This window comes from Aspergillus sclerotioniger (assembly GCF_003184525.1).
Source record: "Aspergillus sclerotioniger CBS 115572 chromosome Unknown BO94scaffold_25, whole genome shotgun sequence".
Classification (NCBI taxonomy): Eukaryota; Fungi; Ascomycota; class Eurotiomycetes; order Eurotiales; family Aspergillaceae; genus Aspergillus; species Aspergillus sclerotioniger.
In genome coordinates, this window is record NW_020291015.1 from 335,386 (window position 1) to 358,714 (window position 23,329).

Here is a 23,329-nt window from a genome sequence, read left to right on the forward strand (position 1 = left end):
AGTGAATGGATGGATGGATGGATGGATGAATGATGACGGCGAAGAGATGACGGGATCTGCAGGGTCGATGGTCTCATCCAATTTCCCCCCGGAGCTAGCCGGACCCGCAAGCAGCCAATCAACAATGGATGCTTCAATACGATGGATGGTAGGAGGGAAAATTGGCGGAGTAGAGTAACAAACAGATTCCTAGCTAATATATACATCTACCCCTCCAGGCTGACTCCCCTTGCCGCCGCCCAGGCTGCTAGGGCACGATTGCGTGATCCAGTGGATCACGCTGTCGTTGCAGCAGCTCCCAACGAGCTGATCGGCGTCAATCCGGGGTAGAACGAGGTCGGCATGGTGGGGATGGGGATGGGCTCGTCGGTGCCAAAGGCTGTCGACAGGTCAGCAGCCATGGTAGCAGCCGAGTAGCCCGAAGGAGCCGTGGTGACTGTCACCGTCGTAGTATACGACGTCGTAGAATCACTGTCTTTCAGACAGAAGCCATCCCCGTAGGCGGACTCGCACGTGTACGTCTGCTCATTGCCGCTTTCGGTCCACATGGCAAAGTCCTCGATGGTGATGTCGGTGCAAGGGGCCGTGTCCGAGCATACCACCTTGAGAGGGCCGCGCTCGGCGCCATCCGCCTCCGTCCCCTTCCAGTTCTTAAAGGTGATGTTGCTCAGCTCCACGCCATCTCCGGCCACTGCCGTCATGCTGCTCCAGTAGCTGTTGATGTAGAGCGAGTATGCATTGCCGTGACCTACAATATTAGCCCGGGTTATGCCACATTTCTTTGTTAGACATACCGATGAAGTTTTCCAGAAGGGTGTTCTTAACAGTCCCGCTGCCGCCATTGCTCTTGATCATGTACATTTGGTTGGAACTCCAGGTGTAAACGTTCCGGTACAGGATATCGGTAATATCCGTGTCAGCACCCAGAGACCCCATCGCACAGCCTCCACTCCAATTGCAGTAGATGCTCTCCACTTGGATGTTGTTGGCAGGACTCTGCAGGTGGTTAGGGCACACTCCGGGCAACCTCTTGATGGACTCTTACCTTGACCGTGACACATTCATCCTTGTTGGTAACCTCAATCTAGGTTCAGAGGTCAGCCGTTGTCTCGCATGGTGGTATGACTGGTGACATACATCGTGGACCCAGATATTGCTACCCCAAACATCAATCCCATCCAAACCCCCGGAATTACCACCCCGGATCGCCATGTTGTATACCTCACCATTGGAGCATGTATCCATGACGAAGTGAAACGCGGGTGCATCAACGAGGATAAGATCATGCACTGCAAAATCGCTTACATCCTGCAGTCTCAGAATTCGCGGCCCGGACAGAGAGCCCTCCCGGTGGTACACATATCCGAACCCCTGAACGGCACCCTCGTCCGTGCTGCTGAACAGCTCGAAGTCGGACGTGTTCTCAATCAGGATCATATTACCGCCGTCGGTTCCCGTGCGGTAGATGATACCATCCAGCTGGATGGCAGTTGCTTTACCGCTATCCAAGGTGACCCAAGTCTCCAGCGCATAGTTGCCCGAAGGAATGTAGATCAGCCCTCCGTCAGAACACTCATCCCAGGCCGACGTTATAGCAGGCCCAAGGTCGGTCGAGTTGTCGGCCACAGCACCGTAGTCCAGCACGTTACATGTTTTGTATGCAGCTTTTGAAGAAGCCGACGTAAGGGGACCAACGCTACCGGAGAGCTGGCCGTTGACCAGCAACGGAGCGAGAGCAAGGGCGAGAATTGAAAGAGCAGACATGATGGGAAGCTATTTCGCAGGCCTTTCTTGGGTCAGACCCGGGTGAGGAACAATGCAGCCATTGCCGTCGGTCTTTATAGATATCAAGGGTGCCACATGCCGCGTAGACGGCTCCTCCCACCGGAGATCCTGAAGCCCCTTCGCTTCGATATCACATCAGGTGGCCGCACAGCCCAAGTTGACAGAAGGGTGTGCAGGCCGTGTTCGTGGATATTAATTTAGATTCACTGTCTTGTCCCGTTGGACTCCGTTCCTGCACCACCGCCGATCCTTCTCTTCTGGTGAAGCAGGGATATCAAGCTTTAGCTAAGCTGCCAAAGTCAATCCCTCATTCACGGAGAAATGGCGAAATTGAAATGAACCCCACCGGCGCTCGAGCTGACAGTAGTGAGTGCTCGGTTATTTTGAAAGGGACATTGCAGTGATGATCATATCTGAGCTGACGTTGAGGGAAGAACTAAGGCCTCTAGTCGCATTGGAAGGGTCGCTCCGCAATCCTCGAGTCGGGGTTAACCGCCCATGGGTCTCCTGACTGCCTGGGCGTGCCCTGGCCAGTGATCACAGAGCCACGGCCATCGGGTTGAAGCTCACCGAGCTGGAGTCCTTGAAGGCTGGGTCTAACTGGAGCTGTGCTGTGACAGAATCTTGAAGGGTGCAATCGATGGGGAGAACCCGGTATGAATGGTACCATACCATACAATACCGCGATCGTATCGTTATATACGATCTGGTCCGCGGCACGGGATACAGCCATGGGGTTAGGACGTTTCGAATACATGAATGGGGCGTCTGGGGCGTCCGGCAAGTCAACAGCAATGGTGGATATCTCGGCAATTCATTCAAGGGTTGAAAGGTCTACTCCAGGGCTCCGTACCTACCTAGTTATCTATCATACCACCAGCAGTGAAGACGGAAACTATCTACCTCTTCGCCGACTCTGTTCCTAAACCCCTTTCTAACGCTTGAAACGCCCGCTCAACTTCCTCGGGGATATCAACATGTCCAATAAATCCTTTCCCATTAGGCCCGTATCCATTCTCGTCATCCCTCAACCGCGGGATCTCTCCCATCAGGAGACCCAGAAAGCGTGGCATGCTCCACAGTCCATCAGCCGTGACCCCTTGCACGTCGTACATCAGCTCTGTCCCCTGCAGCTTAACTCTCGGTATAATTATCGGCCAACTGTGTAGCTTGGGAGCAGCCGGCCCGTACGCCTTGTCAAATGAGGCAACCGTCCTCCGAGCCATGGTCGGATCCTGAACAATAATCATTGAAATAGGCTCCGGGATACCGTTCCTTTCCAATAAGGCCCTGGTTTCCGAGGCATTCTGTCCGCAATTCGTGGACTTATCTTCAATCAGAACCTTGCATCCGGACTTTTGGATGGAGGCTGCATCGAAACACGTGTTGAAGATTGTATACAAAACGTAAGCTTCCGCTTTCCCCTGGATTTCTGAGGTTAGGTGTGCGTATTTTGGATGCTTAGACACGGCCTCATAAAGGTGAGGCGTAGAATGTCCGATCCCACCACAGAGCACCAGTGTCTTGGTTGGATGAGGGTTGCGCTGCAGGTGTCTAAAGACTGTTTCCGCCGGCTCCAGAACGGCGGAGACGCAAACCACGATGCAGTCCGAATTGGCGGGTGGCTGGGTTGCTGGGATTTGTTCGTGCGCGAGGAATTCGGCTATGCGATTGACGTCTTTTGGGTTAAGTGATGACATTGTCATTGATGTATAGCGTATTCGTTCTGGTTATGTATCTTTTGAGGAGGATAAGGAATGGAGATGCTATATTAACGATCGGATGGATGGACTGGCCTTCAGCAGCACGGTTCTTCCGGGTCATTTGATTGGCCCGTGTGCAGCGGGGTATCACCTTCCCGATTGGGTAAGTCAGCGCTGTACACAATCATCTCCAGTCCCGTCCCATCTCCGACTCTCCTTCTCTCTCTCCCTTCTCTCCCCCTCACTGTGCACGCAGGCTAGATATAAATTGACTTCTGAAACTCGAAAAGCCCCATTCGGAACCCATCGACTCAGAACTACAGCCTCAGCCACCCCTGCCGCGTCGGAATCTCCATTTGACGACTCCCACCCCGGGAGCCGATCTATTAGGCGCTCTGGGTGATGCTCTGGAGCAAGTAAAATGGCCAACTTGTGACATTTATTTCCTGGTGTCTTCTTCCTTGCTTGACACAATTTGGGATTATCTCAATGTCCGAACCCAAGCTCAGACTGCCGAAGAGGCTTTGACATACGATCAATCCCAAACAAGTGATGAGCAACGTACAATTCGGACGTGGTATGTCTTCATATCCAAAGACAATCATCCTATACTAATGTAGCATGTCAAGCTCACAGTGTCAACTCCATCTGGTCTTGGTCACCTGGGAATGCGCCAGTAACCCATACAATTCTACATTCGATATACTTCCCCTCGCATGTAAAGGCCACACCATCATACCGGATTCTATAATCTACACAGACCTCTGCTGTGATCGTGAAACCGCGACTTTTAGAATTTCGGGGCCGCAGACACCACCCTCAGCCCGTTCCCTTTAATAGCATAATATGGCAGTGTGAATGGAAGGCCACAGAGTGCTAATAGGTCTGCTATAAGCCCACAACCTCGTGTGGCTACGCCATGTTACTTATTGATGACGAGCCTTTACCAGAAGCTACCCCCTGCAGCTCCCTTGTCTGACTTCGTCTCACTATCCCACTCTGGAGTTCTGGAGAGTACGCTAGCATTAAACGCGAATGTAACCGGCAATATTGAGTCTTACACTCGCCATAATGCGGTCTGATAGACTTATGTACTTTTCGAGGATCATTTTGCCGAAGGGGCAGTGGTCTTGTTGCTCTTCTCCAATACTTTCCCAGGAAACCCCAGACTCTTCGATGCATTGCTCACGCAAATTATTATAGGCTGCATCAACAGTACTACCTTTGATGAGAATCAGAATCCCCGTCGATCTATCCAGCGACGTATCTCATCCGGTTGGAAGATTACGAAATTGAGTCGATATGAAATTTGACGTGCCAGGTAGATTGACGGAGAAATTTCTTCACCTCCATTTCAGCCGGCACTATGACACCGGTAGCCTCGATACGTACCAGGGATACATATGGAAGCTGATTCTACAGATATATCACACCCACTAGATGTGGACCCTGCCATCTCGCGAAACATATTCGGGCCTTTCTCTTCGATATGCGGCCCCTTGACATGCTGTAACTACATCGTGGTCGGAACATTAACACAATAACAGCTATGAACACTAGTAACAGTCATAATAGCATTTTCTAGATGCATAACCATTTACAACTCCCACTGTTCATCAGCACTGGTCAGATTAGCTGCTGCATGGCAAATCTTAACAAGTTTTCCGGCTGGGAGCAACTCCCATGCCTCAGCTCACCAGGAGGATTGCTTCTGAAGGCATGCCTCCGATAGTGATGATAGTACACGGCAACATAGCCCCATGAGCTAAAATCTGCTACCTGGAAAGGCCATTCCAAACGGACCTAACTCAATATAAACAACTGGTCTTATACTAACAGCAGAGGACACAGCCCCCATCGCATCGGTGATTTCCATGGCAGCTCATATAGCAGTGGCATAGACGATGATGTTCTTGCAATGAAGACAGATCTTATATTAGCTGCTTCCATCACAATAATTTAGATGGGATTAATAACTCGACCAGGCCTTGTGGGGAAAGATATGCATACAAGCAGCTCCAGCTAGAAATCACATGCTTGGCTAACCGCATCTCTATGCCCCTTTACGGGACTGCGATGGATACAAGGCGACTATCTCCTACAGTATACTGATTTCTTCCCAGTTTCCTAGAAAGGTGGTTCCTCCGACTGACCAAAGTCCCCAGTTCAGAGCGGACCTAATCCTGTTGCCGGTTCTCTCGTCCTTCCCATTCGGCCGAGATGGATGTTCGGGTCGGGCGGAACGATCCAGACCCCTCGTGACTCATTGGATCGATTCTTCATGGGACTTATATTATTATAACACAGAGTGGGATTTCTATGTTCAAGAAGAAATAACCTTACGTACTAGGTCTTCAGTGTGTGCTCAGAGTGGAGCTGGTGCAGGCAGCCGCAACTATATATAACCCGCACCCTGACGACTTGATACAGTTAGGACACTCTGGACGTGCTTTAATAACTATCATGGCTGACCAGAATGCCAACTTGAATCAACCCGAACTCAACAAACATGACATGGGTTGGCGAAAATTAATTCGTCATTTCACTCCATCGTACGCATCGCCTGACTTAGTCCTAGATGGAATTGAATAACAGGTCTGTACAGATGGTTTTCAGTTACCATGGGCACTGGAATCGTGTCTGTTCTGCTCAACACGCTTCCTTATAACGGCCAATGGCTTTACTGGATCTCTGTTGTTTGCTTCGCTTTCAATGTCCTACTCTTCACTATGGGGTGTATCATCACCTTCCTCCGCTACACACTGTACCCGGAGATCTTCTTCGCCATGATCAAACACCCAGTTCAATCCATGTTCATAGGAACGTTCCCCATGGGATTTGCGACCATCATCAATATGTTTTGCTTGGTCTGCGTCCCAGCCTGGGGTGACTGGGCCCAAAACTTGGCCTGGGGGTTGTGGATCTTTGATGCTGTTTTCTCTGTCATAACCGCCCTTTCCTTACCATTCTTGCTGTGCGTCTGCCCTGCTCTAAGCCTACGATGTAGATGCTCCATTAACATGTGTTCAGAATGGCCCATGGAGGTGAGACTCAGCTCTCATCCATGACAGCTGTATGGCTCCTCCCCATTGTCAGCTGCATTGTCGCAGCCTCGTCTGGTGCCGTCGTGGCTGATGTGCTCTCCAATCCACAACATGCCCTCTGGACCGTCATCGTGAGCTATATACTTTGGGGGATTGGATTGCCTCTCGCTATGATGGTTATGGTGATTTACCTCCAGCGACTGACGCTGCACAAATTGCCCCCCAAAGCGGTGATTGTGGGCGTGTTTCTTCCTCTAGGACCCCTAGGTCAAGGCGGGTTTGGGTAAGTTTTTGCCTATCTTCACATAATCAACCAATCTCCAATGCTTAAATTCGTTAGTGCCATGAAGCTGGACCAGGCGGCACAAGCAATCTTCCCCAAAACGCAGACCCTCGAAGCCTCGTCCGGTCCGGCTTTCTATACCATGGGTTTCATGGTCGCTCTGATTCTTTGGTCCTTTGGGTTAGTTTGGCTCTTCTTCGCCTTAGCATCCATTGCAAGAAGCAAGAGCTTCCCTTTTAATATTGGCTGGTGGGGGTTCACATTTCCTCTGGGGGTGTACGCCATGAGCACGTGTCAGATAGGCCGGGAGCTACCGTCGGAATTTTTTCGGGTATTGGGAACAGTGGGTTGAATCCCCAGGATTTTGAATGATTCAGATATTGATCTATAGCAGATTCTCTCGCTTTGCGTGGTGGTGTTGTGGATTGTGGTGAGTATCGGGACATTGCGAGGGGTGCTGTCTGGCCGGCTGTTCTTTGCACCGTGCCTGGCGGATTTGAATAGGAGGGAGGACGAGGATAAGGATGCTACGAAAGCCGCTTGAGTGGGGAACTGCCTTGGATTGAATGCCGTGATTGTATCAAAGGTGCAAAGTCTTCGAAAACGAGGGGAAACGATACCTGGATATACTTAATTACCACAGGGCGGAAGTAGAAAGAGTGAAAAGAGACATGCAGTACAACAGAAAGGAGGGGAGAATCCACCATGGAACAAACGTTGCTGGCAATCAACTCTCTCAAGGAGGGTTGTCTAGTTTATTTCACTATATTATTTTCACCCCTTCTGTCGTCTCTAGGTAGATCCCGGGGATGAATCAATGTCCACCAGCTCTAGCGCAGTTGGACGAGTGTGGAACGTCACGGCGAGACCAAAAATGCTCAGAATCCCAGATCCATCCCTGATCTTTCACTAAAGTAAGCTTAAACCGATGGAACGAGTTATAATAGGTGGAATGCGGATTTTAGCTGTCTGCGATGGGGTTCCTACTTTTATTTTTTTTCCCTTTTGATTTTTGGGAGGGGGGCTGAGGAATTTGGTTTTTTTTGACCCTGAAGAGTATTATTTATTAGGCATTTTATTTTTATTTTCATTTTTATTTTCATTTTTATTTTCATTTTTTCTAATTTTTAACTACGTACTCGGTTTAGTTACGTAGGACTTGACTACCCTTTAGTGCAGAAACCTCAGGACCCCTCAGGTCTGGCAAATTCCAGTCCTTCTACCCACCGGACTCTCTTATGATGGTCTGGTCTCCTCCTCTATCTCTCCCTTTACCACTCTCTTGCACGCTGGCAGCGAGATGTTGTTCGACGGGCTTCGACGTCTTCGTTCGGCCGCGGGCGCAGGAGGGACCGATGAGTGCCCGATGGCTGCCTTCACCCCCGCCCGAGGCGTGGGGGCGCTGTGAGTGGCCAGCCGGGCGAGCGGTCACGTGCGCTCTCCCTGGGCGAGAAAATAAAATCCAAAATTCGAATTTCCGAAAAGCCTAAAGGAAAAAATTAAAAAAATCGAAAATAAAAAATAAAAAATAATAATAACAAAAAAAGGAACGGAGTCCATCAAGATCCCAAACAAATCATCGCGCGCGGCCATCTCAAGACTTCAGGATCCATCGAGGCATCCCTTTCTGGGTGGTTTGGAGGTCTCTTGACCGGCATCCACGGCCTTCTTCGCTCCTGTTTCCTGGTCACCTTGCATTGCCTGTCGGGCGCACCCTTTTTTTTGCCCCCTGGGAATTTTGGCTCTCCCAACACTTGCGCTTCTGGTCCCCGTGGGTCCGCCGTAGCAGGACACCTGAGGCCGCCAGGCAGCCGCCCGCCCAGTCACGCTTTCTCGATTCCGCTTTGGGGGATCGGATCTGAATCATTTATTATTATTATCCACCGCAGCAGCAGCCGGTCGCACGGCTCTTCCCCAGTCCAGACCACGCGCCCCGGTGCGCGTCTCTCTGACTGCTGCTGCTCTTGTCGTCCCGGTCGGTGGAGGCTGTTGGAATTGAATTGACTTGAATTGACTTGTTTCAGCGGTGACTGCAGTGTGGTGTGGTGGTGGTGGTTGGTTATCGCCTCTTCCCCCCCCCCTAATAATACCGTGTTTTGTCGCCGTTTGGTGCAAAACGACGCGGTGGTCACATGTCCTGACAAGCAGACAAGCAAGCAATCACTCACTCAACCATTCTACCCACCCCATTCCTATCCACCACTTCAGGTATCACCGTCGCTCGGTCAAGATGATGGGCTTCAGTGGTCATTCGTTTCACCAGCAACGGCAGCCCCAGCAAAATGCGCATCCGCAGCACCAGCTGCAGTCCCCGTCCATGGCGGCGGCGGCCCATCCACAACAACATGGCACCGGCATTCCCGGGAATAACGCTCTATTTCGGGGTCAATCGCAGGCGGAGTTGGCTGCCAATTCCCCGGATCTCCGCAAAATGACCCCCTCCTCCACAGGCCCTTTAGTCGGGCTCCCCACGGGGGGTCATTATAGTCCGTTCCCCGGGCATTACCCGCCACAGGGCTCGTCGGATCTGCTGTCTCGGAATGCGGACTCTGTTGGTCAATTGAAGGATCCCTATCTATCCTTGCAGAGTTTGCAACGCAATATGAACCCCATGGCCAGTTTCCGTACACACCATAACACCATCAATCCGCAGGCTGCCATGTCCCCACATGCGCACGCAATGGGCCTCGCTTCCCCCCAGCAGTCTTTCGACAGACTGCAGCAGCAGCATCTTCAGCATCGGCAGACTCCCCATGCTCACCCGACGACGCAAACTTCTGGAGCTGCGTCGCCAATGCTGACGGCAGCCCAACCTCAACATCCTTTCCATCAATCTGCGTACCAGCAGACACATCAAGCTTCACCATATCAACAGGCGCAGCAACAATCGCCATATCAACAAGCTCAAGCGTCGCCGTATCAAGCGCAACAAGCGCATTATCAACAGCAGGCGCAGTATCAGCAGCACCAACATCAGCACCAGCAATCGCCATATCAGGCACAAGCGCAGCAGTCTCCATACCAGCAACATGCACATCAAACTTATCAGCAGCAACAAGCACAACAGCAGGCTCAACAACAGGCCCAGCAGAAGGCTCAGCAGGCACAACAGCAAGCCCAACAACAGGCACAACAGCAAGCCCAGCAGCAAGCTCAACAACAGGCACAACAGCAGGCCCAGCAACAGGCTCAACAGCAAGCTCAGCAGAAAGCCCAACAAGCTCAGCAGCAAGCTCAGCAGCAAGCTCAGCAGCAAGCACAGCAACAGGCGCAACAACAGGCGCAACAACAGGCGCAACAACAGGCGCAACAACAGGCGCAACAACAGGCGCAACAACAGGCGCAACAACAGGCGCAACAACAGGCGCAACAACAGGCGCAACAACAGGCGCAACAACAGGCGCAACAACAGGCGCAACAACAGGCGCAACAACAGGCGCAACAACAGGCGCAGCAACAGGCGCAGCAACAGGCGCAGCAACAGGCGCAGCAACAGGCGCAGCAACAGGCGCAGCAACAGGCGCAGCAACAGGCGCAGCAACAGGCGCAGCAACAGGCGCAGCAACAGGCGCAGCAACAAGCACAGCAACAGGCTCACCAGCAAGCACAACAGACTTACCAGCAACAGCAGTCTCGGTTTCAACAGCAGCAGGCCCAACGGTCTCCGTACCAGCCACAGCCACAGCAACTTCAATTCCAGCATGCATATCAGCGTCAGTATCCACAGCCGCAGACACAGACACAGACACAGCCACAGCCACAGCAGCAGCCGCAACACACCATTGTGCAACAGCATCCACAGCAACAGCACCATGTCATGCACCAACATCAAGCGCAGCAGCAGCATCCGATGTTGCAACAACACCAGGCTCAACAGCAGCAGCCATCACCTGCACAAGCAAAGGGGCAGCTCCCACAGCAGCGTCCGCAACAGTCCTCCGCCCCAGCTAGTATGGCCGGGGCTGAGCTTATTGCCCCAACACCAGAGAAAATTGAGAGTGTTGGCACTAAGCAACGGAAAAAGGCGTCCAAGCCTTCTGCATCTCCAGCGGCGTCTGTTACTCAAGTCAATGGGCAAGTTCAAGCTGGATACCCAGCTCACACTGCTGTTCCTGCTGCTGCTGCTTCTGCTTCTGCTCCCGGCCACGGCCCCGTTCTCATTCCCGGCCACGGTCCCAGTCTTACTCCCGCTGCTGCACTCAGTTCTGCTCAAGGGCCTGCTACTGCTGCAGCAGCACCTGATGCGGATGGTGCCGTTCCAGATAAACCCCCCGGCAAAAAGAGAGGTCGGCCACGTAAACCTGTAATACCAGGAGAGGAGAAGAAGCCCCGGCCCAAGAAACCCAAAAAGCCTCAGACAGTGACAACTACGGCACCAGATGGCACGCCGATGGTAGTTACGGTCCCCACAAGTAATGCAGAGAGTTCAGCTGCGGGTTCGGGTTTGGGTCCAGGTCCTGCGCCTGCACCTGCACCTCCACTACCACCGATCATTGGGCCCGACGGGAACCCTATCCCGCAAAAGCGAGGTCGTGGACGTCCCCGCAAGTCAGAACAGGGCAATGTGCCTCCGAAGCCTAGGCCACCAAAGAAGCCATCGTCCAAGCCAGGCACCGGGCGGCCTCGTGGACGGCCGCGTAAGGCGGATGTTGAAGCGCGCAAGGCAGCTGAAGCAGCCGCCGCAGCAGCCGCAAGTGGTCAAACACCAGGCGAACAGGTTCAAGCTGGAGGCCCGATACAAGCTGTACAACCGGCGCAGGCGCAGGCGCAACCCCAGCCTCAAGCTCAAGCTCAGCCACAAGCGCAGGCCCAGCCTCAACCCAGGGCGCAACCTGCACAGCAATACCAGCATCATCATCAGTTCCAAGTCACCCCGCAGCCTCACCACATCCACGGGCATCAAATCCAAGGCCAATCCAAAGGTCAATCCCCGGCGCATCAGATGCATACTTCGAGCCAAGCTCAGTTCCAAGCACTGCAACACCAGTTCCAAGCCCAGCCTCAGCCTCACACTAACACCCATGCCAACCACCAACACCAAGCTCAAGCCCAAGCCCAGTCCCGTCCAATGACTACAAAGCAACCAGCTCAGACACCGACACAACCTAGACAGATGCAGGCTCCAGCTCAGGCTCAAGCTCAGGCACAACCCAGACAAATGCAGGGTCAAGCTCAGGCTCAGGCACAGTCTCAGACACAACCCAGACAGATGCAGAGTCAAGCTCAAACGCAGGCTCAGGCACAGCCTCAAGCACGTCAAATACCGGCTCAGGCACAGATGCAACCCCGTCAAATCCAGGCGCAGCCACAGCCCCAGGCGCAAGCGCAACCCCGCCAGATTCATCCTCAATCGCAACCGCAGCCGCAGCCGCAGCCCCGTCAAATGCCGACTCAAGCCCAACCACAAGCACAAGTCCACCACACTCAGGCTCACCAACTCCAGCCACATCAACTGCAAGCTCAAGTACAAGGCCACCCTCACGCCCATCAAGCTCACTCTCACTCTCAATTCCACATGCATCCCCACCTCCACCCCCACGCGCAATCGCAAGCTGCCGACCCGATGGCCCTGAATCCATCCCAAAAGCGCGGGGCGCCTGTGGACGATGACCCGCGAAAACGGGCCTTCCTCATGCCCCAGCAGATGTGATTCTTCGCCTGCAAACGTTCTGCACATGATGCCTGCCTGCCTGCCTGCTTGATTCTTACGCTAGATGCTACGAAACGCACTCATGTCGTCCCATCTGATTACTTGTTATTCTTCATTGTTGATGCTATCTCAAATTTCTGGACGTTATTCTGGCGAGTCTATCTACAACGTTGTATCACATTTGTCTGCCTGGGAGCTTTTTTTTTTTTTTTCAGCTCCTCATCTCTATCTATTATTCATCATCCGTCATGATTAACCAACAGCCCAGCCCAGCCCAGCCCAATGCCAGTCCAACTAAGCCTGCATTATTGTTTGCGTCTATCCCGCCTGTCTGTGCTTTTTTGCTCTGATTTGTTTTTGATTCCTTCAAGCCCAAACTCCAAAGTACAGGTACATGAAACAAGTACTCCTCGTCAGTCCCCCACCACCATATCAAATTCCAGTCCAACCTATACCTTTACCTACCTACCACCCACTTAGCTAGCTCAGTTCCAACTTCCACAATATCATCATTCCCATTCCACTCTCCCAGTCACTTCGGTTCTTTCTTCAAGTTCGAGGCCCCCTATCTATTCTATTAAATAATATTCTAAGCATACATACATAAGGCAAAGTCTGTCTATCCATCTCTTTAGTCCATATAAATCGACGCCAATCATTTCTCCATAGTTCAAGTTCATTGATCCATCGAGGCGGTAAGAACAGAAGGTAGACAAAGTACTAGATACAGGATCATATCAGAGATAGAATAAGATACAACCACCATATATCTCCCCAGTTTATAGAGTAAATGATATTTTCAATTTGAGATATCTGAGAATAGAAAGTAGGCGTGCATATAACTTACATTTTAGGCATTCCAGAGGAAAAGGAGGTTGGTTGGTGGCAAGAAAAGGCACGGTGAACGTATCCCAGAAACACAGATCGGGTATAGAGAGTATCGAGAAAACCGAGAACGCCGTGCACTGACCAAGTCAAACTTCAGTGGACCTGATCAAACTCCATGAGGTCTCCAGTATACGAATCAATATCATCATCTTGCAAGCCAGATTCATCTCCATCAACAGGCAGGTCTCTGCCATCCGGGAGATCACTGATGTCGAGGCGCAGGCTCGGGGCGATCCGCCGCACAACGCTGTGGCATTGCCGGAAGGCGCGTCGGGACGCCGCATAGGAGCGTGCCATGTGGTGAAGCCAGCGCAGGGCCTTCTTGACCGCGCGGACCATGCTGAGCATGTCGGAGGCGGCGGGGCGCGAGGGGTCCTCGCTGGACGCGGTGCCGGGTGGCCAGCTGGAGAGATGCAGAAGGATGGCGGTAGTGGCTTGCATGATGTAATGAAGGATGCACCACCAAGGGGTGACGGCCGTGAGCCAGACGATATCGGGGGTCTCGGGTAGGGTGGACAGGAGGGAGCGGGCGGAGATGACGCAGACGAGGGCCATGTCGGAGCTGAAGTGCGTGCGGTTGCGGGAATTGCGGCGCGCCAGGCGGCGGAGGGACGAAGGGGGGATGGGGTCCGGGGACAGCGAGCCCGGCTGCAGACTGGTATGACCGAGGCACGGGCGGCACAGCGTGATCCGGGCGCTATAGTAGCTGATGGCCAGGGACAGGCGTTCTCGCATCCATGGCGTGTGATTGTTGTCAGGCATGTCCAGGTGATCGCTGTTCCCGGAGGTGAAGCGGTAGGCTTCGGGGACCTTGCTGACCCAGATGTCCAGGATGCTGCAGTATTTGCGGATCCGCTGCTCCACCTGGCTCGCCCGGTCGCGGAGCCCTTGAATGCTATAGACCTTGTTGATGATGGCCTGCGTGATGGTCGCGAGATCCACCGTGCAGTGGAAGAACAGCGACGGGCTGGGCTCGCACGTGGCCAGCCACGAGGCGCTGGCGCGTGCTTCCTCGTCCGTCTGGAGGAGCGTCAGCTTCAGACGATTCATGCGGAGGGACGAGTCCTGCAACAGAGGGAGGACTTCGGGTCGGCCAAAGGCCTCCTCCTCGAAGGGAATGGGGAGTGGCGTGGCGCTGAGACTTTCGCCCACGCAAGAGACTCGGCCGGTGATCGCGGTGAGGAGATGCTCGAGTAGAAAGATGGACCACCACAGACGGCTGCGCGCCTCCTTGGCGGGGTACTGCGTGCGATCATCGACGAAGCGCAGGTTGATTCCCAGCGAGACGGCGGATCGAAAAGCCATACTGGAGAACTTGAAGGCCCTGCAGAGGGAGGGAGGGAGGGAGAATTAGCATGGTGGGGGCTCAACGGAGACATGACTGACTTGCCTGTTGATTTGGCACATGCTGACAAAGTAGAGGGCCACCAGAAACTCGACCTGAATTTGCTGCAGATCGGCATGTTCGAAGATGACGCTTTCTCCGAGCGTCAGTAGCCTCGCGCGGTTCAGATAGACCAGGTCGTTATAGTCACCGTCCCCTGGGCCGGTGACGGCTTGACAGTACCGACAGCCAATGGCGAAGATCATGTTCAGGATGGCCAGCCACCGCTGGGGGGGCTTGGTCGGTTGACTGAAGAACTGGCGATACTGCGACACAAAGGCCGTCTTGCGAACGACGTTGAACGACGGATGGACCGACTCCATGTATCCGGTGAAGAAGCGGTTCGCCAACTCCTTCGGGGGGAGCGCGTAGGGATCCACCGAGTCCATCAAGGGAATACTGAGATCGTCCAGGTAATAACTCATCGCCGCAATCGCGGTTTCCTGCCTGGCCGAGCCATGGTGCGGCGGCGATGAAGCCCCGGCCTTGCCCTCGCCCTCGCCCTCGTCCTCGCCCTCGCCCTCGAGCGACCCGTCCATCCTCCGGCTTCGATATTCCGCTTCGTCCTCGAGCCTCTGCATCCACGCCACCTCCGAGTTCTTCCCGAAGAACCCGGTGGCCACCGACTTCTCGCTGCGATTCAAGTCCTCCTCCACCAGGTCGAGGGCATTAAGCGATCCGATCGACGAGGTGCTCGAGTCGGAATCGCCATCGTCGTCCGTAGGAGAGGACGGATCCGAGGCCTGTCGGCTTAGCCTTCACGAAAGACAGCCAAAGCATCAGCATCACGACTCACCTTGAGGGCTCTGCGGATTCGTCTCGCGGCATTCTCATCCACCTCCCTCTCCAGGTCCTGTAACAGCTGCTCATAATATTCGACCTTCTTCCCCAGGAACCCCAGCTGTTTCTGATCGCGGACCCGCTTGACGTCCACAAAGAAACAGCTCACGTTGTGGTCGATGCACTGCCGGCAAACCGGCTTGTTCCCATCACACTTGATCTTCCGCTGGCGACAAGGTTCACAGGCCCTGGCGGACCGCCGGCGTTGCGACTGGCTGCTGGCGCTGGTGGTGCGCGGAATGGCCACTTTGGCTGCCGGGCCCGAGACCTCCCGCGACGACGAGGAGGAGGATTGGTAGGGATAGGGCCCCGGTCGGTCCATATACCGGGGCAGCGAGTAGGGCCGAAAGGCCACGGGGGGAACCCCCGATGGGCTCACGGATTCCCAGGGCCACTCGCTGATTCCCCTCAGCGTCGGGTTCTCGGACTCGAGGGCAAGGGTGTTTTCATCGGCCGTGCGGACCCCAAAGGGGTACGATCCTGGCGTGCTCTCCATCACAAGGTCAGGCGGAAATCAGGGGGTGCAATTCCATCAGGGGGATGGAATGGAACAGAAATGGCCGTGGGTTTGGTCGAGGCGGCCGCAAATCAAGGCGAAAGCCCGTCGTCACCTGCAAATGACGTCATTGACATCGCGTGTCGCCCACAAGGAACCGATTCTTGCTGCAAAGGCACTTAATAATAGACTCTCCCATGGGCCGAAGCGCGCGGGAACACGGGTTCATGCGACATTCATTCTTGTGTGGTATTAGAGGTTATCTGCTCGCAGGCATCGTACAGATACAGATGCCCGGTCCTGCCTATCATCATCCATCGCGAGACTCGCCGGGTCAACGGCAGTGAAAGAAAGCGCATCACAATCGCCATGTAGCAGATCCAATTCCATCCATTCCCCGGTTCAATACCGTAGCCGCTCTGGAGCAATCTCATCTTTGCCCAGGCTCAAGCTCTCGTATCGGTCGAGCATTTCAAAAAGGCTGAATTCCCCGTCCGAAGCCCCATGGTAACGCTCGTCCATCTCCAGCTTCTCCAGCCCTTTGGCATACTCGTCCCACTTGGATGCCGAGGTGGACTCTTCATCGAACATCGCCTTGAGATCATCCGACACCACATTGGATTCCCGCAGCTGCCGACCCTGCGCCTTGGCGTGAACCGCCTGCCGGAATATGTGAAAGAGGGACCGTCCCAGAGGGGACCGGCTGGCGACGTTGGAGAAGGCGCTCGCGAGCGCGAGGAAATCCGAGTCTAAGATATCAAAAGACTCGAACTCCAGCAGGGTGAATAGCGCCAGATTGATTGCGTACATGGCGAAATGGTGGGCGCGACTGATGCCGTACTCCCGCCTATGAAGAACGGTTAGGGCGGCTATTGCGCGCGCGGCGGACTGGATGATTCCCACGGTGTTGTACTTGGGCAGTGGGCTCAGGCCCGGGGGGCTTTCTGGGGTTTTAGGTGCCTCGGAGTCGGGGGTGGCTCTAACTCGCTCGGTTCGAAAGGAAAATATGTTGATAACCAAAGTGTGGTAGCGCATCCTGGTGCCATCAGTCCCCTCTACCTTCGAATATAACCCGCCGCAAGCTCCACAATCGCAGGCAATTTAACATGCCAGGCGGCTTGGGAAGTGAAACCAAAGCATACGTACTCACCTTAACAAGATGATGTAAGGGGGTGGCCTATGATATGGGTCGAAAACATCCGGCAATGTACTATACCAGCCACGGAGCCTCTCATACAGTGATTCCTGGATGTGGCGTAGGTACTCGGCCGAGGCTGCGTGGACGTCGATTCCAAAAAGCTGCTGTGATACGTCTCGTGCAATTTCACACAGATTGCATGACTCGTTAAAGTAATGACTCAGATAGGACGACCGAGCAGGCCGATGAGATGGATAAGGGTACCACAAACTCGAGTCCTCGGAGCTGTACCTATTGGGCCGTTCCAGGTTGACCTTGTCGATGAGACTAGGCCGCAGGAAATCGGCATGTACCACTCTGTCAAAGGAGCGGTTAGTAGTTTACCTCACACGGGGAATTGGTCGGGATAGCTTACGTGTCAATATGGAATAGCCCCCAGGCCGTTCGCTTGATCGAGATATCCATATCGTCCGAGATCTGCCCCGGATTCAAGCTGACTTTCCTTGGGCCAATCAGTCCGAGAGACTCGCCGGTCCAGATCGCTTGGTGGAGCATCCGATAGCCCAGATCATCTTCACCGGACATGGAATACCTGGCTCCTGTGTTAGACCGGAAGTAGAAGATTGCAGTGTCAAGCGACAAGACCTCGCACCGTTCATACAACAACAGCGTGCCTTGAAGGTAGGCTAGGCTGAGTTTCGTGGGCTCGTCGTCCCGCAGACGCTCAGCTTCTGCGAGAAAATCGGCTCCTTTAGTCATGATGTCTCCTGGATCGACGTATGCTTCCGAGTAGTCTGAAAAGTGCTGTGCATGCAGATTTAGCCAACATTCTGCTGGACCCCACAAGACCAGTGTACACACCCGGTTGAACCATAGATGTGATCACGAATAGAAGATGAGACCTACGCATGCATTTGTAAGCAGGGCGTTCACCAGGAATGGACTGCAAAACTCCGACTTGGTGTTACCCTTTCGCATATGACTGAGGAAAACGTCACGGTCGAGAAAGGCATGGAAAGGGTAGTCCCAGGTGAAGTACAGGGACACTAGATGGGAGACGAGGTCTGCATCGCCTGTCACGGTGGTCCAGGGCTCAGCGGGGACCCTGTAGGGCACTTCGTTGCATAAGTAATGGATGTCCATGACCTTGGGACGAAACGACGGTCCAGCTCCTTCGACATCGATCACCCGTCTAACTTCCTGCAGCTGCCTTCCCGCCGCGTCACTCACCTTGCTACGTCCTTCAATCCGGCCCAGGGTATCGTCGATATAGGTACGAATCTCCTCGGCCGTTGCATCCTTCCGGATGATTTCCAGCAGTTTCAGAGCGTGCGCCTGATCCTCCGCACGCATCACCTTCAGGAGGTCATTCAGCATATCACGATGATAGCTGAGCTCATCGGCGGTACGCTTCGCAGCAACCCTTCGGCGCTGATCGAGCGTCTCATCAAAGATGCATTGTCGGTTGAACGCACGACAATTGTCACAAGGCGCCGTTCCAGAACACTGTCAAGGATCACATCCGAGGTCAGCAGCCGTGCACTACACGGCTTCTTCAATAGAACCGACAAGACAAAGGACCCCTTTCCCTCGCCCCAAGCCCAGCATCTGACACGAGCCACAAAAAGTAAGAGACTTGCCTTCCGTTTGGACTTCTTGCAGGCCAAGCAGGCCATGGAGACGCGTTTCTTCGAGACATCCGACGGGGTCCGAAAGCTTTCCCCCGGGGGACTTTCTCCCGATGGCAACTTTTCAGACTTGGTGGGCGATGGGCCCGGCGCCAGCTGACGGTGTTGACCTCCGAATTCACTCATATTGCAAGTGCCCAGGGCGGCAGTGAGACGTCACCGGATTCCTCTGATGGGTGGGATGAATGATAGATAGAATGGCCAACCCCTAGCAACACGGAGTGGCGAGCCATATAGGCGAAGAATTGAGGAGAAACGGCCCGTCGAGCAAGCACATGCTCGTATAGTTTCCATACTCCCGATGATTTACCTTCTTATGACGTAGAGTAAACTCGCACCACCTACGTTAGAGGCGCCGGGAAACCATGTCCGAGCATCTTTGGAACGTGGGGCGAGACCTTGGAAGGACACTAGGAGAGAGCTCGGAGCCAGGCCAGTCAGTAGCAGTTGTCCAGCAGTGAGAAGACGCAACTTAACCCCGCGACACGAAGCAAGGCATTGCAGGTGGGATGGAGGAAGGCAGACCGGGAAAGCTGGCAACCGCGGAAGCCCGTCCCGGTGAGGAACGAGGGGAGAACAAAGGCCCTTCCACGTGATCCAGCATTATCTCGAGTACTATCTACTACTACTACTTCTTCTTCTTTTTCTCGACAGCTCCGCGAGTCCAAGGTGAATAATATGAATTGGACATTACGTACGATGATATCTCCTAACTAAACGGTCGCCGCAAGCTGCGGTTTCTCCTGGGAACCCCCTTTTGACCCAGCATTCCGGCGTCCAGGAGACCCTCAGAATGCGTCCAATTAAAAGAACACTAACGACCTGGATAAAATGGTCTAGGCGAAGAAAGAAGCATGCCTAAACGGGTGGTTTTCTTTTGCTGCACACCCAAAGCAGATGTCGCCATGACGAATGCGCCTCCCAGAGATCGATCAATACAGGACAGAACCATCTCGAGCAGAAGGCAAATCCAGACATCAGTGACCCCGCTTCAAACAGAAAGTCTATCAGCCCCGACAGATCATGCCTCGGTGTCATCCCAGATGAGACGGGGGCGCACGACCGCCGGCATACGAAGTAGGAATTAAACGGCCGACCGTAAATACACCCATCTAGTGTTCCAGGATGCGCAGGCTTCCCTGGACGACGCAGTTCTCCAGCACGGAACCCGGGGGCACGTCGATGGTGCTACCCTCCGTGGCCACGATGATGACGGTTCCCTTGAGCTGCACGTTGCGGCCCAGGTTGACAGCACCAGTGATGGTAAGGTGGTCCAGCTCGACGATGCGAGGGATGCTGGGAATGTGCTTCTGGAAGTCGGAGACCTTCTTGAAGTCGGAACCGAGCTTGATGACGGGGACACCACCAAAGCGGTTGGGGTCCATAACGAGCTGGCCGTGCTCCAGGCGGTAAAGATCCGACTTGACGAGCATCAGGTCGGAGCAGGTCTTGACGGGCAAGAAACGACGACGAGGGACGTTCACACCGTGGCCATTCTTGAAGTGGCGGATGGCGGCACCAACAGCAGTCTCCAGCTGGTAGATGGCCTGGTCGGCCTCGCCCTTCTTGTCGGCGGGGATGGACTTCTCGTTGGCGATGATTTCCATCTCCAGCTCGTTCTCCTCCACCACACGCTTGATGGCGCGGAGGCTCATCCAGATGTTGTTGGTATTGAAGTACTTGAACTTCTTGATGGACTTGAACTCGTTGACGTGCTCCTTGGGCACCTGAGCGATTTCCAGGAGACGGGCCTTGCCCTCGTAGTCAATGATGGTACCACCCTTGACGTCGGCCTTGGTCTTGTCGGTCAATTCCATGACGTACTCAGCCTTGGAGTCAACCATGTGCTGCAGAATGCGAAGATCGACCACGGCACCGAGGTTGTCAGCGTTGGATAGGAAGATGTACTCAACGCCGCGCTCAAGGAGCTTGTCCAGAGTACCAGAGTTGTACAGAGACTCGAAGACGTCACCGTGACCGGGGGGGTACCAGTCCTGCAGGGGGGCGTCGAAGGACTTGGGGGCGGGGAGGAGAGAGTCCTTGATGATACGGGGGTAGCGAGACTGGTTGAAGGTGATGATGTCGACGTTGTGGCCCTGGTACTTCTTGATGATCGACTGGGTGTCCTGGTCGGTATTGAAGGAGTTCATCAGGACGAAGGGCACGTTCACGTTGAAAGTGCGGTTGAGGTGCTCAATCTGGCGAACGGACAGATCCAAGAACGACATGCCCTCACGGACCTCAATGACGGACTTGGGGCCGACGCAACCCATAGAGGTACCCAGACCACCGTTGAGCTTGACGACAGCCAGCTTGTTCAAGAACTCCACCGAAGCCTCACTGCCCAGTTCAGCGTAGTCAACCACCTGCGAGGGCTGGGGAGGAGCGATGCGGTCCCAGTTGACCACGTTGCCCTTGGCCTTGTCGTTGAGGAATCTGCGGAAGAGAGCAAAGAAGTTGTCCATCTCCGCTTCGAAACGCTTGCGCTCGTCCTCATCGGTGACGGTCTCGGCAAGGGCGTTCAAGGCATTGCGCATCTGAGAGGCGGCCACGCTGGTGGAGGCATTTTCGAAGGCCTGGAAGTAAACAGCGATTAGCACGGATACAGTCAGAAGAACAATGATGGCGGCTCGAGTCATATTGGCGACGTGATCCTGTCGCACACGGGCTGCTTCTGCCAGCCGTTGGATGGGAACATAATCGGTATCCGCCCATATGATCCATTGCCATAGGATCCCAAGGAGGAAACGGGGAAGCAAAACAGTGCGTTCGCTCGTGGTAAAGAAAAGATAGCAACCCGATTTGACAACATCAAGGGGAAGAAGACGGTGCTTGTAAGAAAAATGGTACATGGTAGAAGATGCCAACAGGACGATGCTAGGCCAACATGCCAGAACCACGGTGGAAACACGAGTGGTCCGCAAATAGAACATGATTTCTAGAACGGTGGCCCAATATAACGATGGGGCAGTGGCAGCATCGCAATTGTGGATCCAGGACTCTGGCCCGGCATTGCGGAATATTGATAGGAGGGGAAGGCAAACGAGAAACAGCAACGACAGGCGGGGTTTAACAGGGGCAGCAGAACTGATAAGCCCAGTAACAATGACTGAAATGAGTCCGTTCATAGTTTTGGTTTAAATAGCTGCGATTCAGATAAGGAGCGGGGTGGTGCAGATGGCGAAGAGGGATTAGGCGTCAAAACAGCCAGACAGCCAGAACCAAGTCCTGACGACGGCGATCGCGCTCCTTCTCTTCTCACCTCGTCCACCGACCCTTTCCAGACTGCATTGGAGCGACTTCCAGGGGCAACAAGAAACGGGGTTCACCATGGCGACAGAGAAGGAAAGATCACACAGCGCAACTTACCATGTGAGACTGGGTCTTGCCGTGGTGCTTGCCGAACGAGGCGCCGCTCGTGGCGTCGCTCGCGGGAGCTCTGAGGTGACTGGGCAAAACTTTGGCAGCCATTGTATGCGGATGAAGGTGTGGTTGGTGGTGGGAAAAAAGGAAGGATTGGGGGATGGAAACACGCGAGGTGTCGAATTACCGCTCACTGGGCCGGAAAGGGTTAGTTATCAACAGCACTGAAACTGAGAGCGACGAGGAGGTGCCCGGGGGCCAGAAATAGGGGGGAGCCGTGCAATCAACCATTGAAACACGGGCTGGAGAGGGAGAGGAATGAGGGGTCCGTGTAAATATTCAAGTTGCCACGGCCAGCAAGCGACGATCGCCTCCGGAGGAAGGATGTCGACAAGCTGGCGTCATGAGCAACGGCCCGGGAAGAGGCCATTGGTGCGACCACGGAGGGAGGCAAACAACGGAGGGATGCTTAGTACATACCAAGGATGGGAGCGGGGAGTTAAGCTGGAGAGAGAGTGTGTGTGGGAGGGGAGGAAGAGAGGGAGAGAGAGAGTTCTGATGGAGAGAAGATGGATAGATGAGAGAAAGGAAGAAGAAAAGAAGCAACGAGGCAAGCAGACAAGCAGTGCGAGGGACCAAAGATATTTATTTATTTGTTTATGAATTATTTATTATGATTATTATTATTATTATTTTAAGATGCGGGCGACGATGACGATGATGAATTGGATGGGATGGATGGATGGATGGCTTTGGGATCATTTCGTTTCGGCGGGACGAAGTGGGGGGGAGGGGGGAAAGTTGGCCATACAGAGCCCTGACCAAGTGACCATACGGCGGGCACTTTGGAAGAAGAGAGGAGGTTCACCGGCCAGGGGGAGGAGCCACCTACTACTATGTACTACTACTAGAGGAGGGGGCCGACCAGGGGCAGAATTACCGTACGGAACAGGGCCGCCGCCCAACATTCCTTGGAAAAAGTTATTCTTAGCACTGGTCTTCGCCGTGGCCCGGAATCCGCCGTGTCTTTTCTTCGGGGCCACCATGAAGCTAATTACCTGATATCT

The 23,329-nt window shown here is 54.0% G+C and overlaps 7 protein-coding genes across 7 annotated transcripts; 2 read left to right on the forward strand and 5 right to left on the reverse strand.

The window, feature by feature from the left end:
- Positions 1 to 178: 178 nt before the first annotated feature.
- On the reverse strand, positions 179 to 1,764 carry BO94DRAFT_568079 (rhamnogalacturonase rhgA; the record flags this gene model as incomplete). The annotated part of the gene is made up of 4 exons (XM_025614660.1): positions 179 to 748; positions 795 to 996; positions 1,046 to 1,084; positions 1,138 to 1,764. The coding sequence occupies 4 exons, from the start codon at positions 1,762 to 1,764 to the stop codon at positions 276 to 278; spliced, it is 1,341 nt and encodes a 446-aa protein (XP_025464615.1). The 3' UTR covers positions 179 to 275.
- A 920-nt stretch (positions 1,765 to 2,684) lies between these two features.
- BO94DRAFT_568080 (YdcF family protein) lies at positions 2,685 to 3,491 on the reverse strand (the record flags this gene model as incomplete). The annotated part of the gene is made up of 1 exon (XM_025614661.1): positions 2,685 to 3,491. The coding sequence occupies one exon, from the start codon at positions 3,489 to 3,491 to the stop codon at positions 2,685 to 2,687; it is 807 nt and encodes a 268-aa protein (XP_025464616.1).
- Positions 3,492 to 5,951: 2,460 nt separating this feature from the next.
- On the forward strand, positions 5,952 to 7,359 carry BO94DRAFT_558970 (TDT family transporter; the record flags this gene model as incomplete). The annotated part of the gene is made up of 5 exons (XM_025614037.1): positions 5,952 to 6,040; positions 6,094 to 6,462; positions 6,519 to 6,815; positions 6,873 to 7,158; positions 7,210 to 7,359. The coding sequence occupies 5 exons, from the start codon at positions 5,952 to 5,954 to the stop codon at positions 7,357 to 7,359; spliced, it is 1,191 nt and encodes a 396-aa protein (XP_025464617.1).
- A 1,316-nt stretch (positions 7,360 to 8,675) lies between these two features.
- Positions 8,676 to 12,955, forward strand: BO94DRAFT_186244 (uncharacterized protein). Its single transcript, XM_025606012.1, has one exon. It carries the CDS (start codon positions 9,046 to 9,048, stop codon positions 12,463 to 12,465), a length of 3,420 nt encoding a protein of 1,139 aa, XP_025464618.1. The 5' UTR covers positions 8,676 to 9,045; the 3' UTR covers positions 12,466 to 12,955.
- A 491-nt stretch (positions 12,956 to 13,446) lies between these two features.
- BO94DRAFT_558972 (transcription factor) lies at positions 13,447 to 16,073 on the reverse strand (the record flags this gene model as incomplete). Its single annotated transcript, XM_025614038.1, has 3 exons — positions 13,447 to 14,677; positions 14,744 to 15,480; positions 15,534 to 16,073. The coding sequence occupies 3 exons, from the start codon at positions 16,071 to 16,073 to the stop codon at positions 13,447 to 13,449; spliced, it is 2,508 nt and encodes an 835-aa protein (XP_025464619.1).
- A 408-nt stretch (positions 16,074 to 16,481) lies between these two features.
- Positions 16,482 to 19,473, reverse strand: BO94DRAFT_498210 (Zn(II)2Cys6 transcription factor; the record flags this gene model as incomplete). Its single annotated transcript, XM_025609343.1, has 6 exons — positions 18,834 to 19,473; positions 18,118 to 18,717; positions 17,864 to 18,015; positions 17,627 to 17,803; positions 17,224 to 17,568; positions 16,482 to 17,109 (listed from the first exon to the last, which is right to left on the reverse strand). Coding segments are annotated over exons 1-6 (2,094 nt in total), but the record flags the coding sequence as incomplete, so codon positions are not given.
- Positions 19,474 to 19,533: 60 nt separating this feature from the next.
- On the reverse strand, positions 19,534 to 22,407 carry ugp1 (UTP glucose-1-phosphate uridylyltransferase). The gene is made up of 2 exons (XM_025612372.1): positions 22,269 to 22,407; positions 19,534 to 21,475 (listed from the first exon to the last, which is right to left on the reverse strand). The coding sequence occupies exons 1-2, from the start codon at positions 22,368 to 22,370 to the stop codon at positions 20,012 to 20,014; spliced, it is 1,566 nt and encodes a 521-aa protein (XP_025464621.1). The 5' UTR covers positions 22,371 to 22,407; the 3' UTR covers positions 19,534 to 20,011.
- Between the last annotated feature and the right edge of the window lie 922 nt (positions 22,408 to 23,329).